The following is a 13,879-nucleotide window of genomic DNA, read 5'->3' on the forward strand; positions in this document are numbered from 1 at the left end:
CTCCTTGGCCTCCTCCTCCTCCTCCCCCCTCCTCCCCTCCCCTCCTCCTCCTCCTCCACATCTTCCTCCTCCTCCTCCCCCTCCTCCTCCTCCTTGGCCTCCTCCTCCTCCACATCTTCCTCCTCTTCCTCCCCCTCCTCCTCCTCTACATCTTCCTCCTCCTCCTTGGCCTCCTCCTCCCCTCCCCTCCTCCTCCTCCTCCTCTACATCTTCCTCCTCCTCCTTGGCCTCCTCCTCCTCCTCCCCCCTCCTCCCCTCCCCTCCTCCTCCTCCTCCACATCTTCCTCCTCCTCCTCCCCCTCCTTCTCCTCCTTGGCCTCCTCCTCCTCCCCCCCTCCTCCCCTCCCCTCCTCCTCCTCCTCCACATCTTCCTCCTCCTCCTCCCCCTCCTCCTCCTCCTTGGCCTCCTCCTCCTCCCCCCTCCTCCCCCTCCCCTCCTCCTCCTCCTCCCCATCTTCCTCCTCCTCCTCCCCCTCCTCCTCCTCCTTGGCCTCCTCCTCCTTTCCCGCTCTCAAGGCTCACCAGACAGTGCCAACTTCCAGCAAGCCGGCAGGGACAGTCATGCTGGTGACTGACTGTCTTCAGGCCTCCTTGCCTGGATTCCAGAGATAACGAAGAACATTTTGTTCCTGAACCCACAGGTTTTCACATTTCTGGGAGACGTTCTCTACTGTGGACACATTGCCCCTCTTCTCTGTATCTGGTGCGCTTTCTTCTTCACACATGCCTGGCTCCCACTTTCAGGGCCCCCCCTGGAAATCAATCCATCACTCTTCCATCCTCCTCTCCTTCACCTCCTCCCTCCCTCCCTCCCCTCCCCTCCCCTCCCCTCCCCTCCCCTCCCCTCCCCTCCCCTGCCTCTCTCTTGTAAATAACCCCATTGGCTCCTTTATCACAATGAAATGTGACAGTATTGAAGTGTCTGTGTCCCTTAGTGAGTCCTGATTCACTCAAAGCCGAGAACCGTGTCTCTGTGTCACCCACCACCTCAGTGCTTAGCATGGTGCCAGCGCATGGCAGATGGCAGGAAGCAGTTCACACAGTGTCAGCTGCACCACGACAGGAAGTCAGACAGAGGGGAGTAGAAGGAAACACATCACTGTGAGCTAGAATCAGCATGACAGCTATTTCATCAATCAGTCTCTAAAAATTGAGAGAAGAGGAAATTCTATAGAACTCATCGCTTCTCTCAGACTTTATACTGATTATCGGGAAAACTGAGTGACCTCACCAAGCTCCCCTGGTGTCAGATTACGACGCGATGGCACAGTTCCTAAAGACCATCGATTCCCTATACTTGATTATTTGGATCTAAGGGTTTTCTAGTTCTTCAGCAGCTTCCAAACAAAGTGAAGGACAATTACCTTCAGGTAAGAACGCGGTGACCAGGCACGCAACCCCCGCCACTACATTGCTCGCTGCGAAGGGGAGGCGGCGTCCAAAGCGCTCGATGGTCAGCAAGATCAAGAGAGCCCCTGGCAGTTCCACCACTCCCGAGATGAAGAAATCTATGTAGAGGTTGCCGCCGATGATTCCCAGGCGCATGACCAGTCCCTGATACACCACGGCGCTGGTGAACCTGCAGTGACATTGACAGACACCAGGGAAGAGCAGGTGAGCGCTAACCTGGCCTGACTTGAAGGGAGTGCTGGGTTGTAGGAGTGACAGCAGCTTTAACACCTGTCACAGCTCAAACTTACCAAGCAAACATGAGTATAAGTGTGCACTTCCTCATCTGGGGGGTTCTCACCAGATCTAGAAAGGACGGGTTACTAACTTCCTCGTCAGTAACGGTGATCTGGGTGAGAGAAGCAGATTTCAGTAGCAATATGTAGCAAGGAACACCTGCAACAGCACAAGCTTTACCAGCTAGATTCAAACTACAGAATCCAGGGATCCTACTGAACTGACGGGGCTGTTTCATAATTACATCTACAACATGAGCGCAGAAAGGCTTGCCCTCAGACACTCGGAATGGGTCAGATTCACAGAGAAGAGGTTTCCCAATTGAGACTGTTCTCAGGATAATCGAAATACTTAGGTTAAACTGCTCTGAGTCAACAAGGAGAAAAGGCGTGTTCTAAAGTAAGATTGGGGTCCATTTATCGTATTGAGGGAAAACGAGAGCAAACAAGTGTGAGCCAATCAAGTGTTTCTTTATATATTAAATCATCAAGTCTTACTTTGACAAATGAAATAATTAGTCCAAGAACAAGCATCAAGGATATTATTTTGCTTTCTTTTATCAATAGAAAGCTAGCATCTTTTTGATCCAGGAAAATTCAGCTCATCTCCTTTTGGCCATCCAGAAGATGGTATTGTCCTCAGTTCAATTCAGCAAACACTGTTGCTGGCTGCTGTATACAGGCTCTGCATAGGAAATGCAGCAGAGGAGCAAGGCCCCTGTCCTCCAGTTCCAGTCTGCCAAAGGTCCCAGCGCAGCTGCTCACAGCGACCACTGCTCCACATTCCATGTGGGTGGACAGTGTGTACCTCTGCCTGGGCGCCCATCCCAGTCCTGCTATTAGTCTGCCCCCGGAATTAAATGATGACCTTCAGGTCTAGCTCCACTCCTCATACCTCCACCAGGGCTCCTCTTATGGGTCTGTTCCTCTATCCAGGAGCTCTGGAGCTGGGGGCGAGGAACTGCAGTGTGGCACCAAGCAAAGTGCCCGGTGCTCAACCCATTTGCTTAACATCAAAATCTAGAAGCAACCTGGGAAGCTTCTCAGGGCCTAAGGAGGCTGAGGCAGGAGCATTGCGAGTTCAAAGCCAGCCTCAGCAAAAGCAAGGTGCTACACAACTCACTGAGACTCTGCCTCTAAATAAAACACAAAATAGGGATGGAGATGTGGCTCAGTGGTCGAGTGCCCCTGGTACCTCCCAAAAAAGAAGCCAAGTGCCTGGGCCATACCAGCTCCTCCAGAGTACAGCCTTCAGTTGTGGTCCTTCTTTTAAGCAAGAACCCAGGCTCCTAAAGGCAGGGCCTTTCCTGTCTGTTTACTCAACTTGAAATCTGGCTCAGAAGGAATGTAAATCTAGGCACATTTTCCCTAAGACCTCAAGTCCCTCTACCAGCTGTCACAAGAATTTGACTTAGAGCGCATCCACACTGATGGGCCCTGTCAATCAATCATCCTAAACATCCTAAAGCAGTCAATGTGTCAACCAAAGCTTGATATCTCAAGCCTATGTTTTTGCCAGGCAAAGTCTCACACATACAGCAGAAGACTGAAAATGAATGGTATACCAAGCCACATTCCCCCCTCCATCCTGCTGCATTTAAAACACTTGAATTGGGATGTGTCTCACCAATGAACTTATAAGAAAGTAATGCATCAGTTTAAAGAGCATGGGTTTTTCTTACTTGGAACATAAAATCATCACCTTAAAATCAATATGATAGAGTCGACAAGACAATAGTTGTTTCCACAAGGATAGTCAAGGAAGGCTGCTAATGGATTCCACCCTCCATTCTTTCCTTCTCTTTTACAGGAATGACTCCATGGAATTTAGCTGGGCACATGGATGCTAGCTAGAGTCTTTTTCTATCTTCTCTTTCAACGATGGTTGTTCTGAGACTAAGACCTCAACAATGAATTGGTCATAGGCACCATGAACACACATTCCAAGTTTCACCCTTTGGAAACAGCTTTCCCCTCCCTTGCTTACAGTCTTTGGTTTCCTGGGATGGAAGAACATGTTAGTGAGCTTCAGCTACACAGCCTACTGCATGTGATGATGGAGCAACAAGATCACCAGGACCTGGGTCCTGGGGCACCTCGTGGAGCAGACCCGGCTTGCCAGAGCTGGCCCACTCACCTCTAGGGCACATGTTAGAGAGAAAAGTACTTGTCCATCTCCCCCTCCCCTACTATATTTCTTGGGTGTCTTGTTTCAACATCAAATTGACCTGGATCCTAACTACTACAATGCCCAGTAAAATGTTCCTTGGCTAACCTTCTAAATGTTAAGATCCCAAAAGGGATTTTTCTTTATCTACCTTGCCTTGTTTATTGCTCCAAAAATAAGGCAGGAATATCTATGTGGCAGATAAGAACTTGTGTATTGCAACAATATATCATCATATGGTTTATTATCAAAATGCTTTCACAAAGAGTTTCTACTCATTGCCCACATGAAAATAGCTAACACCTAGGGAGTGTGAAACTCTTGCTAGTTTCTAGACTAAGTACATGGATTGTTTCATTGAATTCTCGTCAAAGCCCTGTAAAATTAGTACTTTTATTAACCTGATTTTATAAATAAGAAAACAAATCTTAGGACATTAAAGATTAAATAGCAGAAAGAGAGCTGAGCCAGGATTCCACATCAGGTGATTAGAAATGTCCCTGATTGTAACCCTCACCCAGTGCTGCTGACTATAGAGGAAACTTTTATTCTACACAAGTTCTTTCCAGTTGATGGTCATTTCTACATACTTTCCAAGAAGGACACTGTGCACTTGATAAAAAAAAAATTCTTTAGTTTAAATAAAAAAGGTTAAAATCAGCTAAAAGAATTTAGATAATTTAGGTTTGGCTCAAATCATTTAGATTTTGCAGATCTTGAAATTCAGGACTGAACCACCCAGGACAGGACAGCTCTCCTCTGTGCAAGTCGCAGGACTGACTTATGTCAGCTTCCTTCTTTCTCTTCCGGCTGTTCCACAGCTCAGACTTGGGTCAGTGTGGTGTGGGTCCTGACTCTTCTCCCTCAGGAGTCCCTCCACCTTGGCACTGCTGTCCACCCAATGCACACAGAGGTGACAATCTTCTTTCAAAAGCAATATTGCTAACAACTTGATGTGGGCCGTCTTCCATCTGCTCTCCAGCCTTACTTTCTGCTTATAGCCATGACTTCTATCTGCTAGATAAGACTCTGACCAAGTCACTTTCACTCAGGCCCAATGTCAACATCCTGGAGTGGAAGGGAAACGGCACATCACGGGTTTCCCAGATAATGACCTTTAAGCACCTCTGCAGATTTTTCAATCCTTCATGGTCTGTGACTCTCCCTTAGTGACATGACAATGGAGTGTCTCTTGCCCTTGCCTTTGCTCTATAGATGTCACCCTTTCCTAAGCAGATCTCTAGTCATCCCTGAGCACTGAGTCACCATGTCAGAGGGGATGACAAGGCCATAGACTTCTTATGGTCCCACTCAAAGGATGGCAACTTTTCTTTTTCTTTTTTTGCAAAGGGCCAGATGGTATATTGGTTTTACGGGATATTAATTCTCAGTTGGCTGCTTAACTTTGCCAGTAGCGTGAAAGCAGCCATGGACGTTATAAATAAACAATACTAAAGTCTATACTTCATTATGCTACATTGTGCCTGCAGTATATAGAATAATATTTATTTTATTAATTAAAAGTATGTTTTTATCACTTCATTCATGGTCCTTATGAGGTAGTAAGATTAGGGCAGGTTTAGCTTTTCGTTTTGGTTATAAATATTCTCTTAAAAATAACACACATTACTTTTGTAACAAAAATATAGAAAATTTAAAAGTGGATTTAAAATAACAGGAGTGTACCTGATTATTGTATTATTCTTGGTATTACTGCGCCCTTTTCTCTTAATAGAACTGACACCACCACACACTCACTCGCACACACACACACACACACACGCAATCAACTCATTTTCTCATGTGAATTGACTCTGATTCCAGTTGTAGGGTAGGCCTGGTTATCCAAGAATAATCCTATTCTCTGATTGGACATCTTTCCCAATTTGAACCAATGAGAAATGGTCATGTGATCCAATGTGGACCAATTTGCACCAGTGAGAGGATTCATGGGAAAGTCCTTCATTGCTCTTAAGCCAGAGCTTCCTGTGGGACCCCACCCTCTCCAATGAATGAAGAAATGGTGGGACCTCAGGAGCCACTTTGTACCACGAGGGGACCTGTCCTAGGATGAAGCTGCTCTGTTGAGACCCTGGTTTGGTCAACCCAGAACCCCACTGTAACTACAATTCCAGACATAAGAGCCAGTGAATGCCCTTATTATCTAAACCCATTTAAGTTGGTTTTCTGTCACTTTTTGCCAAAAGCAGAATTATCTGAAGAATCCAGTCTAGAACAATGGTTTTTCTTTAATAACAATATCTTTGGCAAAAATGATTTTATAGTTAAAATAATTGTTTCAATTCTCCAGTTCATTTTGCAAAAATGCTTGCTATTAGTCTTAATATCAGACTTTTCAGATTTGGAACCTGGCAGGTGTACAATCTCTGTTTTTCCAAAGTACAAATTTACTGCTTCAATATAATCCTCTACCAAAGGAATATCAAATGTTGATAACAGCCAAAGTAATCGAGAAGGAGCCAACCCATCCTCCTGTCCAGTGAATGGAAGGATTAATAGTACTTCCATGCAAGTAAGTATTTTGTTACATTTCAGAACAAATCCAGCTGGTCTTTGATTTACTAACATCTTCTCACAGTGACGCAGATATTCTGAAAGACGACCCACTTTCTGGGTGTCCAGAGACTTCGGGAGACTAAAGCTGTATCTTGGATGGAATTCACCCAGATGTCTTGCCAGCTCACGCTGGGTTTAGGCTGCAGCTATTGTTCTTTTACATAACTTCTCGGGCTCTAAAGCTGCACTTACTTTCTGTTGCTAAAGAATCACCAAATTTTGCCTGGTCCGAATCAGGTATAAAAGAACTGAAGAAATGCTACTCTAGGTAATTACATATATTTTAAAATTTTGCTTTATTAAGATATAATCTACATGCAATAAAATTCAGCAATTTTAAGTGTACCCCTGAATGCATCTTGGCAAGTGTATAGACCCATGTAACCATGACCACGTTTATGATAGGGGACATTTCCATGACCTGTGGTAGTTCCCTTGTGTCTCTGAAATTGGTCCCTTCTACCAATTCTGGGTTACAGCAACTCCTGATCTGCACTCTGTCATGACAGTTTTACTTATTCTAGAATTTCATTGCTATAAAACCATACAACATTCTGTCTTCTGTGTCTCTCTTGGAACTCTATTTTGTTATACCTTGACAGCATCCAAATGGGGCACATTGCCTTCTATTTGCAGCAAAAGGAGCAGGGCACAGCTCTGAGTAGTATTTGTCTGTGTGGAGGCCTGTTGCCTAGCAATGCCACTCATCACGAAAGGTATTGCCCAAGGTTCAACTACAGAGGTTGGTTCCCCTACGCGCTTCACCGGGTTGGAGTGCCATCTGCTTATCCTGACTCTTCCATTGTCTTTTTATTCCGCCAAGATTTTGTTTTACACCAACAATGATGAGTGCTCTATGTTGAAAGTAATTTATTCCTCTTCTCTGATTAATTTAGCTCTCTTCATAATTCTTCCTGGTGTCTTTCTGAGAGATTTCTTCAAGTTGACATTTTAATTTACATTGCCAAGGAAGAGAAAGGCATTACAAATAATTGTCTGTTACAAAGAGATTGTTGAGAGCTCTCCCAATAGAGAACTCGTTTAGGTTAAAAAAAAAAAAAAAAAAGAAAAAGAAAAACCAGCTGGGTTGGGGCAGAGCTGTAGTATTTGGCTCACAATTTTTTTTAACCAGCATATTATTTGAACTGCATGAGCTTCGGCACCCCCCACCCCCCATACCATGAAATATTAATACTCCATCAGGTATTTTGAAGATTCAATTAGATAATATACATGCATATACACACCCCTGGCACACAGTAAGTGCTCAATAACAGGTGTCAATCTAATATTTTTTTCTTCAGGAGCCATTTTGTTGTTATTATAATTAATATTCTTTATGCCATTTGGAAGATATTTATTTCCAGGTGATGCTTTTTTGCAGAGGGCTGGAACACACATGCTGTGGACAATCATCTGGCATGATTCCCTTTGTAAGGAAAAGATGCTTTTTTTAAAAAAAAAAAAGATGAATTTCTGTTTATTTTCAAGTATCTTAAATTCTTAAATATGTCACCTTGATTTGGCAACATCTATCTCCCAGGCTGAAGGCAACGTAATTGTTCACTAATATACACACAAGCAAGTAATACCCAGAGCCCTTGTAACCTGTCAGTCGCACCCCGGTGCTTGCTCCTAAGCGTGCCCAACCCAGACCTTGACACGGGATCTGCATTTTGACTCCACCCCCAGGGGACTGAGAAGCAGGAGTCAAAGAACAAGTCCCAGCTCCTCTGTGATGCCTGGGGCTCAGTTCTTCCCTGGGTTGGGAAGAGATGCCAGCCCCAGGGCTTCGGGGGAAGAACAGCTCTGCACACGGTCTGCCGTGGCTGGGTGGGGACAGTGCTAGGTGGCTATGCTTCTAGCTTTGCAGTTTCATCTGATGGTCCTCAGCAAATGATTTCCACAGGCTGCCTCATCGCACAAGGGACGAGGAGGCCATGAGAAGGGTCTAACGTGGTGATTTATTCAGTGACTCTGTTATCACAAGTTCCTACAGGCGCTTAAACTTCTGGAAACTTCTCACTGTGTAGAAGTCTGTGTAAATAAAATATTATTTGAGGACATTGGGCTCACCAACTTGGAGCACCAGGAACTACCCTCTGAGATGGAGTCCCAGGAACAGGAGGGTGGGGTGGGACTGGGAGGTTGCAGGTGACTGCTGAGTTGTCCCCATGGCCTTCCAAACACTGCCTGGCACAGGACCCCACTGGTCAGACCAAGCCAGCCCCAGAGGGGCCAGGAGGAGTACCTAACGTTACACAGCTCTAGCCACCTTCTGGGTGGAAGTGGCCCCACCGGGTATATCCATAAATGAGGACTTTCGAATTTCCTGCAGGGCTTTGCGACTGTTGGAAAACCTCATTATACTTTAAAACAAGAGTAAATAAAATATTTATCATGCAAGAGCTCATAAGGAAATACTGTATAAAAATTAACATGAATGTTCAATGCTTATTAAAGCAATTAAAAATATATTCAAGTCCCCGGGACCAACATAGCCCAATCAGAATAAAATGTGAGCCACATAAGTTAAAGTTTTCTAGGGTTGGTGTTAAGTAAGGTAAAAAGAAAGAGGCAAGTCAATTTTAATGATGTCTCATTTAATCTAGTCTATCCAAATATCATTTCCATATATCATTCGTATGAAATTATTCACAAGGTGTCTTATATTCTGATTCAGGTGACGTCTTTGCAAGCCATTGTGCAGTCAGTCTACTCCACGGTCCTCTCAGTTCAGTCTGGCCACGTGTCAGACAGCACTGCCCCTCAGGACAGGCTACTGCACTTCCCAGGGCAGGTCCAGACAACCAGGGCCCAGGGGGTCCTCCGCCGAGATCTTTCACTCCCGGAGTTGTGGCTGGCCCGGAGGAGTCCCTCCCTGGCTCAGCAGGGCTAGGCATGCTGCCCAGCACAGCACAACCGCCAAAGAGCCTCCACCTAAGAGCGCCCATTAGGGACCCAAGCGCAGCCCCAGTGTCAGCAAATGGGCCGCAGCTGAGGGTCATGTGTTGAAACATTTCTTCATTTCTTAAAAACAAAACTGAGAGAATTTTTAGTTTTTTGCAAGGGAGGATGTTTAAGAGGAGGAGAGAGGAGGCAAGAAGAGAGTCACTCTGAGTCTAACACTCCAACCCTGGAGCCTGAGCATTTGGGAGGAAACACCAAAACCTGATGTTAGTGGACTGACTTAGAAGCTCTATTGAACTCTCCAGTAGCTCCGATAGATGACCACTATCATGATGGAGACAGAAGAATGCTCAGTCAACTTTAAAATCGCCCAGTGTCGCGTCTTCAACTCCAGCAGCACATATGGACACACACAATTTTCAGTTCACGACTAGGCACATGGAGTGAGGGCAACACCTGGTAGGCCAAGGGTTCTTTCTGAAGACGAGAAAAGGCTAGTGTGAGTGACTTCAACCCAATCATCTGATACGTCAGTCACCACCACACACTGGTCCCTCACATTCTGACCAGCCTGCTTCCTGGCCTCCTGAGGCTGTGTGAGAACACGGCCGTCAACACCTGATCCGCGGCAGGTGAACCCAGCGGAGAGCCTCCTGCTCACAGCTCCTGAGTCTGCTCCAGCCACTTGGGTGCCAGGAGGATTCTAGTGTAGCTGGTCCCATTGGACGCCTGGCAGGGTCCTCTGCCTGTTCCTGGGATGCAGCAGTTTCCACCCCGGCCAGGGACAGGCAGGGTGAGTGACAGCAGGCACTGGTCACACAATGCCCAGGCAATGGTGATGGGTGCCAGTCCAGTGCAGTATTCTCAGACAGTGAGCAGGTGGGGCCTGCTGCCTGCTCTACTCCAGCCACCATGCTCCTTCCTACAGCACCTACAGCCTCTCAGCCGCCCAGCAGTGGGAGTCTTGCATGGTGCCTGGGTGCCCACCTGTGTGGCTGCCAGGCATCTCTTCCAGCAGGGTGGCTTGGGTGTTTTGTCTCCCTCTGGGCTCTGAGCTGGCCCCTGCCTTCTGGCCCTGGTGCCCTTCAATTGCTTCCATTTCCACTTGCTCCAGTGAGCTCTGATCCTTTGGGCGCTGTCCTTCTTCTGTCCTCAGTGTGTCTGGACACAGTGGTTTCTCTGACCGGAAAAGGGTCTTTGCAAATGTCTCCATAGGCACTGTCAATACTGCATTTGCATTTTGGTCAACTTATTTTTTAGCAGGCAGGAAAGGGCAATCTTCTCCTTCACAGTAAGAATATGAACTAGAAAGCATGTACCTTCCCAAGTCCGTGTCTCTGTTGAACCCTGTATTCTCAGTCATCTTTTGTTTTTTTCTTTGAAAGGGGATCTGGGGTAGTCATTAGTATGGATTGCTAAAGACTTTTGACTCTTTCCTTTTCCACCCTGTCAAATGGTGAGGTGAGGTTGCTCTTCAGGGTCTCTTGCAGTTGGGTGGGGCCACCTCTGCCAGACTCATGAAGATTTAATTGACGAAGCAAGAACTGCTAAAATCCATCCTTTCCTGCAAAGGTCCAGTGGGGGCTGTGAGAAGAGCCTGGTCTACAGATGGTGAAGAAGCCCCTGTGAACCTGCGTGGCGTGCCCAAGGATCCAAGCTTCACTGTATTCACTGCACACCTAACTGAGCCCATCCTGAGAAGAGTCTGGGGACTCCTCAAGTAGGGAGAAAATAACCCTTAAAGTCCACATCTTCCTCTCGATAGGAATTTATTATGCTAAGAGCTAAATTTCTATTTTGAAGTAAACGAAGACCAGTTGATTTAAATTTTTCACAATTGAGATATTTTTAGGATTTTGTGGGTTTTTTTTTTGTTATGATTAGTGTCCTTGTCATAAAACCACATCATTAAAACTCCTAAGAAAATGCGAACTACTGCATTTCTACTGTATTTTCAATTAATAGGCACTAATCAGCTTATCACAGAATAAAGCCATAAAAGTGTGTTGGTGAAGCAGAAAGAACCTGGGCACATCTGCCACCCCACTGAAGACGGTCAGCTCCAAGTTGTGCCTCTGCCTGGTCACGAAAAAGTCAAAAAATTAAACTCCAGCCCCTGAGTAGATCTAATAAAAGAATTTGGAGAAAATCTCACAGTCTCTTTTAACATTTATGAAATGGACTTATGCACAGCATCCCTTTTGAGGGGTACACAGGGTGGGCATTATTCATTTCTTAAAAGTAGTAATTTGAAAAGAAATACTTGGGTGTCTGGGTAGCAGATCACATTCCTGTTGCCTTTGTGGGATGGCTGTTCAGGCTCTGGAAAGGACTTCTGCATCATTGGAGGAAGGAATAGTTAGAGGACAAAGTTCAGAATGAGGAAGTGTGCTTAGAGAATGAGAAGTCTGGGAGGCCTTTCCTAACACAAACATAGTTACCTATCAAGACCAAGTGGGTCTGTGTGGACTCGAGGTCTGGATGCTGTGGCATCTATTTCTGCAGCTGTGCACAGCTTCACACGAGAGCGCCATTCCCCATGAAAGCCACAAATATCTGCAGCTCAGAAGCAGGCGTTTAAGGCCCTGATTATTGGAATCCTAGAAGTCACAGGCAGGGTTTGGTTGGTGAACTCATTCAGACTCAGAAATGGTGACCTGGCAAAAGATGCTGCTGCTTATTAGCTGACGCTTGGAAACTCGCTCCAAGAGAGGCTCAGGTGACTGCTCTGTGCAGAGGGGCATGGTGAACTCCACTTACAGCCGAGGACAAACAAAACAATAAGCAAAACAACCTCACATGGAATCACTCAGAGGGCATCTCGAGATCTCCTCCATTTTCAGTGTTTCCACATTGGACAGATATCCAAAAGTCTCCTTCCATGTGTGACTCAGAAAGACGTAGTTTCAACTGGGAACACTTTCCAAAGAAAGTCTGGCTTAGTTGAAGAGTTGGAGATCAGTTTCCATCCTCCTCAATGCATATTTTCATTTTCCAGTGAATTGTGGAGCTCATGAGCAACTTCCTTTCCTAACGGCTCTTGACTTGCAGAATCTTTTCTGCACAGGGTGATTTATTGTTCACCAGCATGTTTTTTTTTTTTTTTTTTTTTTTTTTTTTTTGCTATTTAAGCAGAATGTCCTTTAGAGAAAGATGAGATGCTTTTATGTGCAAGCCATGCGCAGGTGGCACACACCACCCCTGGAACTCCAAATCTGAACCTTGTTGGGTGTGTGCCGTCCTGACACTAAGTTCTGGACCACAGTGACATGCACTAATGTTACGCTGTGCTCACTACTGACTCTGACTTTGAGCTGTGACCTGATTTACTGTATTCCAACAAATATATAGATTAGATTTCTTAATTAACAGCTGTGCTGACCTAGATTTCAATTCAAATGTCTTTCTATTTATACATGAAATAACCATTATTAAAATAGAGAAAGATTTAATCTTTTCTTCAACTTCAAAGGAATGGGAAAATTTACATTTAGTTCTGTTTAAACATATCTATAAACTGCAAGAAAGTATAGCTAAAGAACTATTGTGAGTAGCGAGAGACCGAAAACAGATCAAAAGGAGGGGGGAAATAAAGATAAAAGCAATCACAGAGAATGGGCGAAAAGATAAAGACTTCTGGATGCACATGGAGAGACATTTTTGAAAGTGAACATTATACCAAGCTTATTTAAAAAATAGATGCATTTACTGGACAGATGGGTTAGCAAATGAAGCTAAATTACTGTGTGGTATGTGTCTCAATGTTCTTTGATTTCTGGGACAATGTTGGTTACATTAAGATGGATTTTCTAGACACATGGTGACAAAATAATGTGATTCAGCTTTTAATGTAAAAAACATTTTCACTGCAATGATTAATAATTAGCTTGCTGTACTTGAGAGGCTGGTTCTCTTTAGACAATCAAGAATACAACCTCACTTTCAGAGGTGTGGAAAGAAAGGCTATCAGCAACCCTACCTGAAGTTGCACTCAGTTGACATCAAAAAGTCTGTCCCCTGCTAATTCTAGAGCAGCCAGAAGAAACAGAGTGTGTAAACTGTCGGAACTGGGGAGCCATCACTCCGTCTCCCCTGAGCTCGGTCAAGGCCAGGTCTCGGAGAGCTGTGTGGAAACGGAGAGCTGCACACACTAATCAAAACACATTAGAAGGAGGTGCTTCATCTCCATTCAGTCAATCGTGCTGAGTACTCATTCGACAGGCTTTTCCCAGGCTCCTTCCGAATCTCAACGGAGGGGCGCTGGCTCTGAAATGTCAGCAGGAAAGAGACCAAAGATCTGCCCTCGCGAGAGAGGGAGCGACTGTGAACCACATCACTCCTCTCTTCCTACGTAGCTGGAGAACTTGTCCTTGAGGTCAGCGAAGGATCGGAATATAGTGACCTTGAGTTGAAGGGGTTCGAGAAGTTGTCCCAAGCTCTCTGTTGGTCAAGACTTGAAGAGAGCCCTCAGGTTTCCACCACAGCAGGTTATACCTGGAGCTCTGAGACCAACTGCCACGGGGTTCAAGGGATGAGACCA

At 45.4% G+C, this 13,879-nt stretch overlaps 1 protein-coding gene across 2 annotated transcripts in view; it reads right to left on the bottom strand.

Annotated features, from left to right (window-relative positions):
• Positions 1–13,879, bottom strand: part of Slc22a3 (solute carrier family 22 member 3) — an 89,876-nt gene that overhangs the window by 14,746 nt on the left and 61,251 nt on the right. For both annotated transcript variants that reach the window (XM_076858064.1, XM_076858063.1), the window contains exons 6-7: positions 1,701–1,798; positions 1,365–1,579 (exon numbers count right to left, since the gene is read on the bottom strand). In XM_076858064.1, the coding sequence (XP_076714179.1) occupies positions 1,365–1,579; positions 1,701–1,798 (313 nt within the window). The remainder of the gene's footprint in view (positions 1–1,364; positions 1,580–1,700; positions 1,799–13,879) is intronic.

Source organism: Callospermophilus lateralis, chromosome 6 (genome assembly GCF_048772815.1).
Source record: "Callospermophilus lateralis isolate mCalLat2 chromosome 6, mCalLat2.hap1, whole genome shotgun sequence".
NCBI lineage: Eukaryota > Metazoa > Chordata > Mammalia > Rodentia > Sciuridae > Callospermophilus > Callospermophilus lateralis.